The sequence below is a fragment of the Pseudonaja textilis genome, chromosome 5 (genome assembly GCF_049901715.1).
Source record: "Pseudonaja textilis isolate UNSWEBS1 chromosome 5, rPseTex1.2, whole genome shotgun sequence".
In the NCBI taxonomy this organism is placed as follows: Eukaryota; Metazoa; Chordata; class Lepidosauria; order Squamata; family Elapidae; genus Pseudonaja; species Pseudonaja textilis.
In genome coordinates this window covers 58,934,735-58,951,668 of record NC_141994.1, presented here as the reverse complement: position 1 = coordinate 58,951,668, position 16,934 = coordinate 58,934,735, and the positions used below count along the sequence as shown (strand labels likewise).

At 37.9% G+C, this 16,934-nt stretch overlaps 1 protein-coding gene across 4 annotated transcripts in view; it reads right to left on the bottom strand.

Moving 5' to 3' along the window:
* Positions 1-16,934, bottom strand: part of DENND5B (DENN domain containing 5B) — a 117,752-nt gene that overhangs the window by 6,248 nt on the left and 94,570 nt on the right. For all 4 annotated transcript variants that reach the window (XM_026720242.2, XM_087935017.1, XM_087935018.1 and 1 more), the window contains 5 exons: positions 8,092-8,237; positions 7,020-7,138; positions 5,893-6,080; positions 4,510-4,592; positions 2,841-2,967 (listed from right to left, as the gene is read on the bottom strand). In XM_026720242.2, the coding sequence (XP_026576027.1) occupies positions 2,841-2,967; positions 4,510-4,592; positions 5,893-6,080; positions 7,020-7,138; positions 8,092-8,237 (663 nt within the window). The remainder of the gene's footprint in view (positions 1-2,840; positions 2,968-4,509; positions 4,593-5,892; positions 6,081-7,019; positions 7,139-8,091; positions 8,238-16,934) is intronic.

Below are 16,934 nucleotides of genomic sequence, written 5' to 3'. Positions count from 1 at the left end.
GGACAAAAGAGAGAATGAAGTCACCAAACACAGAATAGTGTCTTAGTGAATTTGCTATTTTATCCAGGAAAGTCACTTGATTAAAAAAATAGTGTTCCAATAGAGTCCCTGCCTCTTGCCTTTCTGATTTTTTTTTCAATTACTCAACACATTTATTTAGGAATGAATTGAAGGCACGCGGTATATTTCCACTGAACTCAGCGGCACTTCCTTCTGACCCTTCACCCAACTCAAAAATTTTGAAGAGAGATTAATATAAGGCCCTTGAGTTTATTTTCAGATAAAATGCATTTGGATTTTCACAAGGCATTCAAACAAAAGCTTTTCTTGGTAAAAGTAGGCTGGGCTAAACAGCATGTAGGTAGTCCTTGACTGATGACCACAACTGAGCCCAAAATTTCTGTTGTCAAGTAAAACATCTGGGTTTTTTTTCCAAATTTTGTTCTATTGTACTTTACTAATTTATTTGATTCTTTTTGTTAGTTTTTATTATTTTTTATTTATATTTATATTTTTGTTTTAAATATGGTTTTACATTGTGTAAGGCGTCTCGAGTCACCATGGGCGAATAGGCGGCAATATAAATCAAATAAATAAATGAATTTTGCCCCATTTTGCTACCTTTCTTGCCAAAGTTGTTAAGTGAATCACTGCAGTTGATATCTTAGCAACCTGGTTGTTAAGTGAATCTGGCCTCCCCATTGACTTCGCTTGTTAAAGGTCACAAAGGTGGATCACATGTCCCTGGAACCCAGCAACGGTCATAAATGAGTCAGTTGCCAAGTGTCTGAATTTTGGTCAGGTGACCTTGGGGATGCTCCAAAGACTGTGAAAAACAGTCATAGGTTACTTTTTCCAATGCTGTTGTAACACTGAACAGTCACTAAATGAACTATTGTAAGTCGAGGACTACCTGTACTATAAAAAAGTACTATAAGTACTGCACCCAATTCGAAGAGATGATTGCAATATATGTTAGTTGTGCAATTATGTAGCTGAGCACAATTCCGTTTTAAGCATTACCTCAAATGTCTAGCTAGCAAGCCAGCATTAAGACAAGACTTTATTTATGCCAATTATCGCTTTGCAAATGCTTATTAAGTAAGGAAAAGTTACAGTAAAATTTTTGCAGTTAGGTATGGAGTGAATGTTATGAATGACAGCAAAGTCAGTGCTAGAGCCACAGCTAATTTAGGTCCGTAAATGCATTCCTAACATATTAAGACACTGTAGCCATGGATTTAGAGCTAATTGCTACCCTTAAGGCATCTACTGCAGACATAATCTCTGCATTCTCTGATTTGACACTGGAACTGTAAATTAAGAATCACTCTGCAAAGGCAGACCTGTTTAAACAAAGGGAAGCTATGACACAGGATATATTAGCGATTTGGAGAGATTCTGGCTACAACATGGGGAACAGTTAAACCATTTGTCTCCATCATTACTCTTTCAGTGTTTGTAGTGGGGGAAGAAACCCCAGCCAGAACAGTGCCCCCAAAACAACTGGATTACCTCAGAAATAGCTCATTTTGGCTATTCTGAAATCAACTAAGATCAGAGAGTTCCAAGGACCCCATAGTTTAATCCTGAGTTACAGTCTCTTCTAACAAAACTGCTTTCATTCCCACCTTTAAAAGCCCCATTACTCAAAAAAAAAAAAAAGGTTTCAGACATCACCAACATTTGGGTGGGAAGGCTGGGGGTGGAGCCCCCAATAGGGTCCTAGAATTGAAGGTGGTGGTCTCTGAATTAAGATCTAAACCAGAGGTCTCCAAACTTGGCAACTTTAAGACTTATGGATTTCAACTCCCAGAATTCCTCAGCCAGCAAAGTTGCCAAGTTTGGGGACCCTTGATCTAACTGTGGTTGCCTTATTTAGTGACCATAATTCAGCCTGGAATTTTGGACATTAAGTTGTTGTGGTCCTTAATGAATCATTGCAGGAGCTGACTTGATTTTGCAATTGTTTTTACGATGATACTAAAGCGAATCATCCTGGCCATTAAGTGAACAATATAGTGGTTAAACAAATCCATTCTCCCGGATCGGCGTTCTTTTTTCCAGAAATGTGGGAAACCCGCAAAAAAGAATTACAAACTGTGGTCACATGACCGCAGGATACTGCGACCACTTGTAATCTGAGCCAGTGCTTGAAAAGCAATCACATGATCGCGTCGGTGTGGTTGGGGTGACTGTTGTAGTAACTTCGTAAGTGAATTTTTTGGGATCGGTCATAACTTTGAATGGCCATCAAGGGTCCAGTTGTTAAGAGAGGACTACCTGTAATTCATACCAAACAACAACCAGCCAAACCTTCCACATTTTAGCACAGCTGCTGACTAACAATAGGCTTACCTTAGCTCAGGGGTGTCAAACTGGATTTCTTTGAGGGCTGGATCAGCATTGTAGTTCTCCTCTTTGGGCCGGGCCAGGCGGGGTGGAAAGGGGAGACGGGATGGCGGCTCTTGCAGCACTTTGCTGGCCAAAGCAGGGTGCAGGAGGCCGTTCAGGCCAAAAATGGGCTGTGCAGGGGCTGTGTGGGTTCCCTCATGCCTGTTTTGGCCAGCAATGTGCTTCAGGAGGCTGTCCAGGCTGACAACAGGCCGCATCTCCTCCCATGCCCCATTTTGGCTGCCAGGGGCACCGCAGGCCAATCCTTTGCTATTTCCAGGCGCTGCCCCATGGGCCAGATTTAATTACCCAGATCTGGCCCACGGGACTTGAGTTTGACACCCTTGCCCTAGCTATTTCCAGCAATAAGCACCACCTACTCCAATGGATCTCTACTACCCAGAGCCCAACTGAACTAAAGAAGTACAACTAATAAAGTACATTACCTATGAAGTCCCAAATGAAGACGTTCTTATGGAAGATACGTGCAGACTTGAAACCATGGTGGAAAACCTGCTCCAATGCCATCACCAGGCCATTTTCCCCACACAGAAGAACGGTAAGGCTTCCCCGCTACAGAAGGAGAAAAATAATAATAATCTTGTTCAGAAATTTACAGAAATATTTACAGAGTTTTGCTGCAACTGGAATAACGCATTGCTGAACTGCAAGGTAGCATCTCTTCATTTTCGCCTATTCAGGAGAGGCAACTAAGCAAAAGAAAGCACGCATTTACAAAAAAAAAGAAAAAAAAAGTGAAAGGCTCAAAAGATACATTCTGCCCCAGGAATATCTAACACCAATCAGAAATGTTGTGTTAGCACTTTCTTCTGAACCTTTATTTTCACAGGCTCATGAAAACAGAATAGTGATAAGCTTCTATAGATTTTCACATACAGTATTCATATTCTTAATTTCCAATTATAGACCATTCTTTTGCCCATTTAACCACTTTATATATAACTTTTAAAAGATTTTTGTGATGCAGGGGATATAAAGAAGGCCGCCGAACAAGCAAGGGTTTATGTCAGTTTTCATTCTGAAGTGTAGAGTGTTCTCCAAAAATGCCCTTCCTTGGTGCACAGGATTGAGGAGATATATCAGGGAGCTTAAATGTCACTGTGTAATTCTCCAAACATTTGTTTTCTAAAGATGCAGAAGAGAGGTAGGCAGCTTTTTTTCCCAAGGGCAATTATTGCTGGGATGATCTGGGGTAACATTACCTTCTGGTATCTTAAAGACTAACAAATTTATTACGGCAAAGTAAAATTGCAGTGCCTGCAATTGTGTTAATCACGGCACTCCAAAAGAGTGACTCTGGAGAGGAGTCCAAAAAGTCAAGAAGGTAACTTAACAGCACAACAGACACAAAAGTTGTCCCTTTTTGTGGTTTGCTCCCATCTCGAGCTTTTTAACCAATGTTGTGGACATCCTGTTGGGTAATATTTTATTTAACCGAATGAGATATGTGATGTGTTTGTGTGTGTAAATAAAAACAGGGCTTTAGTTGCATGACCACAATTGTCATCTTAAGTGTTTTGATCACCCTTCCCTGATGTTTCTGAAAAACAAAAATTGTTTGCAAGATGGCACAACCCTTGTTTTAAAATGCTAGTTCACATTTCATTGAGAATGGAAAGTGCTTGCACCAGAGTATATATCTTCCATTGGTTTAAGGGCCCCTATAACAAAATGTCCAAAACTTGTACCAAAGTTTGTAGTTGTTTAGGGACTCTAAGTGGCATTGTGATTGTTTTGAAGCTACTCATAATGCATAAAGTAGCTGAGGCTGAAATAATAGGAAGATTTGTGCACCTTGGAGTATTGTACTAGTTGAAGCAAATTTCATACTTACAGCCAGCCAGTTTCAGACATATAAAAGTGTAGGTATACTATATGCATGGAGTTGTCTAATTTACACTGCAGGATCACTATTATTTAACAAAGATCTAATAAGATATTAATAAAATGAGGTAAAGGACTTCATGATTTGTGAGGACGATGAATCTGATGTGATATAAAATAAATATCATTCTGCCCACCTGTAAAACATTTCACCAACCATTAAAGTTATTTGCTAACGTGCCCTACTACATCAAATGTTTAAGAGACTACCTCTTTTTCAGGCTTATGGAAATGTTTCACAATATTGTTCACAGCTTCCCCTATGCCTTCTTGGATCTGACCTGCATTAGGTTCTGAAAGAAATAAAACAGTAAGTGATTTATTCATTAGACTTATATGTCTCCAAGGACCAAACTGTGATGCATATAGTATCTCTCTTCCAATGTTACATCTACAACAAATCTGTGATTTAGTTGACGGGATGGGTGAGGGAGGGAAGTCACCAAGCTATTGACCAAAAATCATTTCAATAATTTCCAGGGTTGACTTGAACCAAATTTCAAATCAGGGTCTCACTGTTCTAGTTCAATAATTTACCAGAGCGCTGCACTGCCTTTGTCTCTCAGATATACACTTTCAATTTTGCTGAGGAGTGACTTTAAATTTAGCACTTCAAGCGCAGCAGCCAGGAGATTTTGAAAGATGGCATAGGCAGGGTCCACTATTATGAGATGCAGTGCCAGCCAACCATACTGTAGGTTTTAATGGAGGGCAACTGACAAACCATTGTCAGGATATCATGGCCCAAAATATCACTTATGGCCTTGCAGCCAATGTCTGGCTTGAGGGTAGAATGAAAGGCAGGGGTCTTCATCATGCATATTACATTGTTTTTTTCATTATTACTGTTAAATAGTAGGCACCTACACAGACAACTTGGACAACTGTAAAATATGCACTGTATTTATGGAGTGCAAGATGATCAATAGCACCAATCACGACATCTGTCATCACAGAGTTGAGTGCCTGAATGTCAGTTGTTTGGAAACAACAATAAGTAGGACAGAGTTACATCTGTGAGGCTTGTGAACTTCTCAAAGAAATATAATTGCTTCAGGTAGCCTTTCTTGCTTACTTGCTTTTTTAAAAATGGTACTTGATTTTTTTAAAAAAAAATCAGTGCTTTTATATTCACCATAACATTAAAAATAACAAAAATGTATATTTCAGAAATTGGGACTAGACCAACCTAAGAAAATTTTGGTCCATTAGAACTAATTTTATATTAAAGCAGGGACACTTGTTTGAAAAATCTCAGTTCCTAAATATCACCAGATTCTGGCTGCAATGTATGAGATGTCACTGAAGAATTAAAATATCTAGAGCAGGGAAGTATTGAAAACACCTGGACTAAAAGCTCAGTGAAGCTTAAAAGTCTGGTAGAGTAACAGGATTCTGAATTAATAGAAGCTTGGCCTGACTCAGCCAAGATCCTTATGTATCTACTACATGTGGGAAAAGTTAATAAGTGTAGCTCCAAGTCTACTAAAATTCTAAAGATGTATCTCTCTTTGGCAACAGATTTCCCCCAATAACTGCCTTGTATGCCTAATATCAATGCAAGAAGCTATTACTGAAGGTAGCTACTCGTACTTATATTCTTCCCGGTGAGGGAAGTGATGCTCAATTTTCGGGCCATAGTTGGGGATTTTTGTTGAGGTGGAGTCCGGCACTGTTTCCCCAAATCTTCTTCGGATGATGATGGTAATAACTCTCCAATGAGTATCCGTTCCAAGCTTCCATCGTCAACACCTTTTCCCAACCATCTTCCACAAGGGAACCTGAAGGCAGAAGGGAAGATGCAGTCGAGTTCTGTGTTCTTGGCAAGACAGGATTAATTTCACAACATCTTGCACACAAGTGTTGCATATCACATTCTCAGTTTCTGGTCAGCCCAGAAGTTTGAGATCACTGCAGAATCAATATATATCTTAGCCAGAAGGGAGAAGTTATTTGCAGTATCAACTCTTCTGCACATTAACTGATTTCCTAGAATTGTTTGAATATTGTATACATAGATAAATGGTGCTTTATGGTATAATGGGACATGGAATTCGGCTGGTTTTTGGCTAAGCAACATAGAAACTGAAGTGTTTTTCTAGCTATGTTGTGCTTCCTGAGAATGCTCACTCTTCCCCACCCACCCAAAGCACAATGTTCCTACAAAGATAAAACTTTTTTTAAAAAATTCAGAGCAGAGAATGCTTTTAAACTTTTATAGCTGTAATATAATCAAGAAAAACAAAATACAAATGTTTGTACAGAATGTAAATCTGATTTATAGAGCTCAATTTCCTTGTCTGATTTGGTCTAGCTCGGTTCAACTTTTGACTTTCTATTAGCAGATGAATGCTTGGTGGTGGTGGTTTTGCCTTTTTTGGATCTGTTATTAAGAAAAGGATATCTTTCTACTTGAAAACTTGCAGATTTCTTATAAAGCACTGCCAGACTGGACAAATAATTATTTTCTCTTTGAACAATTAGAATCTACTTTGAGATTACAATCTGGCGAACTTTAAAACCACTCAATAAAAACTTTTAAATTTTGCTTTAAACAATGGTCACATTTTCAGGGCCACCGTAACTTCAAAAGGTCACTAAATATATGGTTGTAAGTTGAGGACTACCTATACATGAAAATAATCATATCCAGTTAGGCTGACACTGCAAGGACATGAACATGAAGTTGAATCTGTTTTATTTGTGTTTTCCGTGCTTACTTGTAGGTGTGCCCAGTGATTTCATTCCTGACCATGACACAATCCACGAGCCACTTGGCTAACAGTCCAGAGTTGTCATGTCCTATCTGAACTGTGGTTAGCTTTCCCAGGTTTTGACACTGTAAAAGAAAAGGAAGAAAAAAAAGAAGGGGGAACATTTATATCCTAATTGTGCTTCTCGTAGACAGAGTAGGCAAAAATCACACACACACCGCTTTTTTTTTTTTTGCTTAAAAAAAAGGTTGGGTTGATGAAGCTTGAATGTATATTACAAATGAATGGTCTGAGAGAACAAAGCAATTGTGGTCTTATTCACATATGTATCCACTGTTTGATGACTGTATGGATTGCTGAAATCCAATGAGACAGACAGAAGTTTGTTTCAGCAAATGTCACTTCCAGCACAAAGCAGTTAATTCATACAAAAAGCCATTCGCCATCCAGGAGAATAAACAAATATAATACCAAATGATGGACACGCACACTTGAATAGTTTTGCTGACTGATAGCTAAATGTGTGAAATCAGGCTTCCAAAAGTGTGTGTGAAGCAATGTGGATATTTCATATATGGGGGAGACTAAGGCTAAAAACAGTTTCCTTAAAAATAAGGCTACATTTGAAACCCTTTATTACTTGATGTAATAAAAGGCAGGGAAGTGGACACCTGTCATATAATTTTTTTTAAAAAAAATCAGAATGAACAAATTCATTCTGATAAAAATGAAGACACACAAAAATACGAAGGGCAGATTCAGGCTGGGGTTGAATTCTATATGCCAAGTACTTTCCTCAACAACCATAAGATAAAAATATGCCACTCTTATAGAAAAGGGGCAGGATAAAATTTGTTCTATTGCATATGACAGTAGAGGTACTAAGGGTTTATTGAACAGCAGGCATGTTTCTATACCTACCAACAATGCTGCACACATTTGTGCATGCACATTTGAACGGAATGCTGTGCTATGCTCAAAAAGCTTATCCCAGGTTTTTGAACAAGCACTTTCCGCAGATACTCAAAAATCCCACACTTGCTGTAGCAGGCAAGGAAGCACCCATTGTTGAACTCACCTCAAAGGTCATTTCTAACAAGTTCTTTGGAATCTGCATAATGCCAGTATCACCCAGTTCTCCAGAAACACAAATCCAAGGGTTTGATGTGGTGATTACGTTGCTTAGCTTTTTAATGGGGATAATCACAGTTCTATATGGAATCACTGTAATAGCAAAATGATGATAATTACAAGTCTGTTGAAGCCAGCCATAAATACAGCTTCTAGCAAGAAATAATACTAATGTATTGCAATTTCAGCAAAAAAAAAGCCCAAATTAGAACAGCATCTAGACAACGTAACTGTTATCCAAATACACCCTCATTTTGCCCCATGTCCTATATAGCTAATCCTTGACTTATAACCATAACTGGAACCAGAATTTCCATTGCTGAGCAAGATGGTTAACTGTGTTGCACCTGATTTTATGTTTTTTGCCACTGTTGTTAAGTGAAACACTGTGGTTGTTAAGTGAATCATGCAGTTGTTAAGTGAATCTCCCTTTCCCCCACTGACTTTGTTTGTCTGAAGCCAGCTGGGAAGGCCGCAAATAGCAGCCACATAATGCAAGTGGATTGACAAGTGCCTGAATTTTGATCATGTGACCATAGGGATGCTATAGAGATTGTGTGATGACCCAGGGTGGGACACAAAATAAACACAGTCATAAAAAACAGATGAAGCCCCTTTTATTCCTTCACTTTGCTTCCAAGCTCCAAATATCCTTGACTGGAGACAAAAAACTCTCATACAAGCAGTTACGAGGAGGAGGAAATGCCGTTTAAATTATAAAGAATAAAAAACAACACAAACCAGGCAAGATAAGGGCTTGAAGACATCCACAGATATCAGAAAACACACGGGGAAGGATGCCAAACTCAAAGAGGAACAATAAACTAGAGATATTTCCACGCTTTGTTTCCAGCACTCTCCCATAGGCATGTCCATCTTCTTATCCAGTTGTCACAGCTGCAGCCCATGAAGAGGATCAAGGCCCTCTCCTCCCCAGTAGACCACGTGTCTTCCTTATTCTCTCCTCCCTGCATGCCCTAGGATGGATAGGGAATGGGCCTGGGTCCTCCTCTGACTGCCCAGCCAGCCTCTGCCCTTTTTCTCAGCCTCCTCCACAATCTCTGGAGCCACAATTCCACTCCCTGTCAGCTGTTCCTCCTCTCCCTCAGAGTCAGTCTTCACCAGGGGCATGACAGATTGTAAATAAGTCATTTTTTTTCAATGCCATTGTATGTCTACTGAATGGTTGCTAAATGAAGGTTGTAAATCAAGGATTCTCTGTACTCAAGGCTCTAACTTGTATATTGCATTTAAGTATTGTTGCTAATGGATATTGATTGACACATTCCTATTTAATTGTTTTTCTGAATGGAAGGCTACCTACCACTTTATCTTAAGGTTTCTGTTATGTGTGAGCCACACATTTTAAAATCAGAAAAGTATTGCTTAGAGGCAGCCCAAGCATTAAAAGAGAGAAAAAAAACACTTTATATCATCTAAACATGCTAAAAAGTAGCTCATATTCTGAAAAGCAAATAGGAAACAGGAAACAGGAAACAGGAGTTTCAGTCACACATTTTGAGAAGCAGGTTCACAAAGAGTGCTCCTTCTCTTGCAGGATCCAAAGCTAGTCAGTTTTTTTCCCTATAATATATAACATTTTACCACCACCCCCTAATACATTCCTTGTATTTGGTTCTCTCTCGTGCTTTTTAACATTTATAAGAAGCTGTTAGAAGAGTCATTTGTCTTCTAGCAGCTTCTAGATCTAGGTGAGGTACATTATCAACATGCAGATTATGCCAAACTGTTCATCAGTACCCTAAGCCTGTCTGAAGAGAACCTTGCTACAGTGACCCAAACTTTTATTGTCACTTGTCTGGACGACCACTACTACTACTGAAATGAAACTACTCTACATAAGGTTAGCTTTGAAGATTGCTCAAAAGCAACAATTCAGAATGTTAGTTGGTTGGCACTCATAGCCATGACCATAATTACACTTCTCTTGCTGCCAATAAGTTTCTCAGTGCAATTCACAGTGCTGGTTTTTAAGCTGTAAATCTCTTTTAAGCCTTTATACCAGAGGTCTCCACACTTGGCAACTTTAAGACTTGCTCTATGCTGGCTGGAGAATTCTGGGAGTGGAAGTCCACAAGTCTTAAAGTTGTCAAGTTTGGGGATTCCTGCTTTGCACCTTTGCACCTGGAGGACTGTCTTCTCAAATCAGAACTGACTCATCCTAAGATTTCAGTTCTGGGGAAATTTGCTGGTGATGTCCCGTCATCATGAGATTTTGCTGGGCTGAGGCAAGGAGATGCTGCTTTTCATTCACGGCCTCTGTACTTCAGAGCAACCTCCCTCCCGGAAGTTAGATTTGGAGCTAACCTTCTAAAAGTTAGCTAAACTACTTATTTTTCATTGTGCACATTAAAATGGTTTAAACTGTTTTAAATGTCATTTTGCATACTCAGTACTTAGGTACTTGTGAGGCTAAGTTTGGAAAAGTGGACAATTAACAAATTGAAACCAAGCTTCCCTACAGGGATGTTGAATTCTGCACAGAAGAGAAAATAACATCAGCATGACTCGGCTAGCTGAAAGGATGCATCTTGCATAGCAAAATCGTTGTCTTTTTATTGTATGCTAACATGTGTATCCACTAGATGTTGCTGTTACTACACAGCCAAAATGGGAAGACAGATACATTTAGAAACTGCAGATTCATGTCATTTTTATTTTTAGAAAACTGTAAAAATCAGAGGCAAAAATCAAACAAGCCCCAACCTAAAAAAAAAGAAGTCATTCTTGTCTCGTTTCCATAGCAGCAGGTTAAAGCATGTATTACCACGGAATGATGCTCACAAATAAATGTTATTTGTAAGATATGTAATACAAATGTATATCTCAGTGCAATACATGGTTCAGATGTGTCACCTTTAAGCTGTTGCCATTATCCCTGAGCTGCAAGTATTTCTATCAGCACCAGGAAGGTAGTTCTACCAGTTGCCTTCCAAATTTTCCCACAATGCTACCAATATATCATTCCAGGAAATGAAATTAAGACAGGCACTCTCAAAAACCAGACACTGGATTCTTTTCTATGGGTTTCATCCTTGCTTGTCACACTCCTAGCAATGCCCTCTTAAATCTCTCAAGGTATCTGCAGAGAGAACCTGTCTCACTCTTGGCACAAGTTTAAAGAACAATTTTCATCCACGTCCACATCTCCCCTGGCATTACATTAAAAATTGGCAAGAAAAATCGTAAAATGGAGCAAAACTCACTTAACAAATTTCTCACTTAACAACGTAAAAATTTGGGGGGCTCAATTGTGGTCATAAGTTGAGGACTCCCTATATTTCAGTCCACAGAAAGGAGGTGGGCATGGAAAGCATCACAGAAAAGGACCCTCCATAGAAGAGTCCTAGGAAAGTAAAGGCGAGGAGGGTGTGTGTGTGTGCGCTTGCAGACCCTGTTACTGTGAGCCTACAATAAAAGTAGTGTTGTACTAATGGTTTTGGTTTCTTGGCTGGACCACCTCTAAGGCCTGACACAAGCAGAACTGGTGCATTCAGGCTCCTGTTGATTAAAACAATGTCACCTTGTGGGATTTAAGGAAGTGTGACTTCTTTGCTGCAGTGCCTACCCTCTGGAATGACAAATCTCCTCCAGAGATTTGTCGTTTCCACCCCTAATGTCATTCATAAAATAATTGAAACTTGATTGTTCTCCCAGGCCTCAGGATAAGGTGGTTACAGAATTCCAATGCTTTTGGTTTTTTTTTCTTTTAACAAATTTTATTCAGTTTTTCACATTAAAAACAAAAATCTCTTTTTAGTGGACAACATATTTCCGGGTCATCATCACCTTTACATACAAATATGACAACAATTATACATTCATATATGCATACTTAATTCTATTATTACCTTTTCCATTCCAAATTTTCAGTAAGGAGAGAAACACATTAATTCTAGCCTCTTTCATTAATTTCAATCGAAACATGTTTTTGTTCCATTTCAATTACTTCAAATATAATCCTTTAATATTTATTTTAAAAATAAAGATAAACAATATGTGTTTGCCTAATAATGATAATAATGATAATGATTAATAATAATAATAATAATAATAATAATAATAATAATAATAATAATAATAATAATAATTATCAATGTCTCTCCTTGCTTTTAATAGTCTATATTAACATTAATTTAGTTAGTTCTTTAGTCTGTCATATTTCCTTTCCATTACACATTCTTTTTATAAATTCTAGATTAACACAAATTTTAACACTAAAGAAAAAAAACAAGTTTCGGTTTCCCCCCTTTTACTGCTTTGAGTGTGACACCTCAATGATTAAAATATACCTTTATTCCCTCATCTTGATTCCCAATAAACCATTATTTTTAAGAAGTTACAATAATAATCATTGCATCTTTTCATTTGGATTCTGCAGCATATTCCCCCCCCTTAATTTTTAATAAAAGTTATCAGTATTTATATTACCCTATTTTCTAAATATTTTTAATTGCAGAAATATTCTTATTACCCCTTGTCACCCTGCAGAATCCCCTTTTTAATTCATCAACCATTATCTCTGAAAAAACAATTTCTTTTCAACATTTTACTGTTTCCGTATTTCTTTATTTCATGCACCTGTTTCTTACTGCTTCTCCTCCCCCTCTTTTCTCCATATCTTTTCTCATTCTAGTTTATATCCCTCTCTTTCTTAATACCTTCCTTTCCCCTTTTCTGCTGGGTCTTTCTGCCTTTCCCGACTTCACAGGTATTCCCTCTTTTGATTGCCTTCTTAAATCTCAACTTTTTAACCTTCCTTCTTTCCCCACTTCTTTGTAGTGTTCTTTGTGTTAATTGTCTATTTAAAATGTCTTCTCCTTGAGTCGACTCCTCCTCCTCTGAAGCTCTTTCTTCTTGTTCTTCAATCGCCATTTCCATTTTTTCTAACACAGAGCAAAGTGATTCGCCTCTCTCCTGTAGTAATTCTCTCATATTTTTAAATTCCATTTTTAATTCCCGAAGAAATATCATTACACACTCTTGTATTTTATGATCGTTAAAGTCCACAAAAAAAATCACTTTTACTTTCCTTCTTTCTTCTTTCAATTTTCTAAAGTTCTCAGTTATTCCAGCCGTAGGTCTATACCAAAAACATCAATCAATCCCACAGTCAGTCTTTCCTTGCTTTTTTCTTTATTCTGGTTCTGCTTTCACTTTCTAAGATTCTTACTTTGTTTCAATATTTCTTTAGTGTTATATCCACACAAGTTCATTCAGAAACAGGATGTTTTCCGTTTTGTTTGAGCTCAAGTTTTTGTCAAAAGGTGGCACTCTCCGTTATACAAAGTCTTCACCTTTTTCCCCTATTTTTTTGTTTAGGGTTTTTCGAATCTCAATATTCCAGCACTGTCCAGTCTCCAATTTGTAAACTTTATTATTATTATTTTTTGACAGTCTTAAGTCCAGCTTTATTTTATGCCTGTTTATTCCCAAAACATTTTAGTCCAATTTAGTTAAATCTTTAGTTCCAGCTTCTTTCTTTCCCGGTTCGAAGCCGCACTTAGCTGTCAAAAATATTTTCTTATTTTTTTTCCTGTCCCTTTGTAATTTCACTGCTCACTTTTCTTTTCTTAAAAATTCCATGTTGCCTTAATCCTGGGGTACTTTTGTTTAGTTGTATTGCCCAGTTGTCCTGGTTCAGATGTTATCCACCTCTTTCTTCCCTCCTGCACAAAGCTTAATCCAGCTGAGTCCTCTTCTTTGGGGTAGCCATTTTAAACCACAGCTGCATTCATCTTCAGGGGGGAAAATGACCAAGCCCAGGAGGGGAGATGCGGCTCCCCTCAACTTGGCTTGTGGCTTCCCCTTACTCCGCTGCCCCCCCAAGACAGCTTCAGCCTCTAATCGTAATGATCGGGGCTCTCCAACGAAAGAGCACAGACCATAGCCACAGAGAGTCGTGATCTACAGTCCGTCAGCGAGGAGGCTACACCTTCTTCCCAATGCTTTTGGTTTTTTTCTATTGATAGTTAGAACTCTTCTGGCTCGTTGTGTTTTTCCTCTATATGGTTTTTTTTTTAACAAGCCACACAGAATCATTCAGGAATTGGCTAGATAAATACATCAATGGTACTATTAGAAGTGTTCGTATTGTCTTGGGAATCATGCAAAAATGAAGGGAAACTATACTGTATGTATGAAGTGGTTGTAAATCAGCAGGCGTTGCAAAAAAAAACCCCAACCCGATAGCAAACCAGGGCCATATGATTGACGTTATGCTGATTCCCAGAAGTTCTCCATCTTTGTTGTGACCAGATGGCTGGATTTGGCCCAAGGGACTTTCAAACAGTGGCCCTGTGACATCTCTGACTCAGCCTAAACCCACTTGCAGATTTGGTGAAAAAGACAGAAATCCTGGATCATTCATATATTGAGTTCAGGGAAATGAGTATGATACACATCATTTAAAAAAATATATAAATTTTAAAAACCTAGAAAATTAAAACAGATTATGTCAGGATTCCATAGTATATAGATTTAAAAAATCTTTTAATTGCTCAGACCATTAAACCTCTTTTGCTTGGTCACATTTAAAGAGAAGAACTCTAGCAGCATTTCCCAGGCAACCCATGGATCAGAAGACATTATTCAGATATTATTTTGTAATATTATTCTTGGCTCAAAAAAACACAACCTGGGGTGAGATGGGAGGTGGAGAGAGGTAGAGAACTATGATCTACTAAAAGGTTATTTCACTGAATTATTTGTAACTTTTAAAAAAATCCAGAGTCTGTTATAGAAGCAGGCCAGAAAATAAATACATGAACCTAAACTTAAAATAATCACAAACATGTCTAGAATTAACATGGACTGAAATTAGCGTGAGCCATCTATTAGAATGTTATAGGTAACTGGATGTTTTATATGATCCAATATGTTTTCTCCTCTCAAAGTGTTTTATTTAATTATTTTATCAATATCTGCCCATATGTTAATGTAAAAAATATTAGCTGTTTGGCTTAAATGGAAAAATAGCAGATACGACAACAAAAATATCAGTCTAAAAGCAGCAATTGAAATAGCTTCAGGATAAAAATTACTTATTTTCAAAAATAAGCAAATTAATCTGGCAATGGAGAAATTAGAAATTAGAAATGTTTCCTCCAGAGGGTGTCCATAAATATAAACAAGGAACTCTAAGGACTCTAGGATCTGTTAGGTAAATACAAGGACACCTATTTTTTTATTTTTCAGATTCTTTTTAATTTAAACACATAAAGTGATGTTAGCATGCTGCAACCAAAGCAAACTGTATCATCTTAATTTCCAAAAATTTCCTGGACCAACATTTATCCTGAAGGGATTCTCTGCTCTCTGATAAAATGAGAGTTTTATGATGTCCACCACTAAAGTCAACCATTTGGGGAGAGTGCTCTTCAAATGCTCCATGCAGCCACCCCACGGTCCACCCCAAATCTAGTACTGTTATCCTTAAGACATGCTACACCCTCAAGATTAGCAGCAGAGTGGCAGTTATAATCTGGAATAGAATAACTGTTACTAAACTTTTGTACCACAACTCTAACTCATACCTGTTGCTTGACATTACAATGGATACTAGGGTTCCATGAGTGAACAAAACCCACCATTCAAAAGACTATAGTCTAGAACATTTGTTTTTGGGTTAATGTAAGCATGATTTAAACTACTTTGGAACCATTAATTAATACAGTCTATTGATTAATAGAGTGAAAATACCATATAACCATTCAAAATCCTGGAAGTCACCTGCCTTTTTGCAAAGTTCTAAAGATCTTGGGTCCTGCAGAAGACCTTCTCCATAAGTACCCTGTTTCTCCAACAATACGGCCTCCCCCAATAGGAAGTCCCAGCATGTTTTATAGGCATGAAATGAAATTAAGCCCCTCCCCCCAAATTAAGGCCTATATTAAAACATGGAAAATGGGGGGGGAATGGTGGGGGGGGGGGGCTTGCCATTAGGAAGTACTTTTGTTGCACACCCGGATTGGTGCTGCCTGCGTTGACCCTGATATGAAGTGCCCCACCAACGCTGAGATCAACATCCAAGTCATCGCTCCCCGCCCAGAGATGCAAGGGGCAGGAATTAAGTCACCCCCGAAAAGACGGCCTAGCCATTTTTTCAGGGCTCAAAAAAAAAATAAGTCCCGGCCTTATTATATAACAAACACGGTATATAATAAAGTTCTTGAATGCACCCATGTTCTGAACCTTGGAAGGTGGTAGGAAGATGGGGATTTCTCAGGAACGGCCCCCTGACTTCACCATGCTTTGCAGCTCTAGACTAAGATGTGTATATTCTTCCATATTTTAAACACTTCATTTATCCAAGATATATTTCTGTCCCTTATGCATTATTTTAAAAGTACATAATTTTATATTGTGCATTTCTTTTTTATTCTGATTTTATTGTGTTATTTATTTATTCATTCAAATTCTATAGACACACATCTTAACTAAGTGACTCTGGACAACTATGAAATATCATGCTATAGAATTCATTTACTAGGCATTTAAATATTGTAATGATAATTTATATTATTATTATTAAACAAGTTATATTATCAATTATAGTTAAATAAACAAAATATGAATTTGGCCACTTCTTAAACTGTCGTCCCCAATTGAAAATCTTTTAAATTTATAATTTCAATTCTCTCCCAGCAGGTCCATTGCTGAGAATTCTGGGAGCTGAAGTCCATATTAGCTGGGAAATATCCACGTTGGGAAAGTTGCAATATGACATAATGTAGCATAACATACATTGTGCTATTATCCTGTGATAAT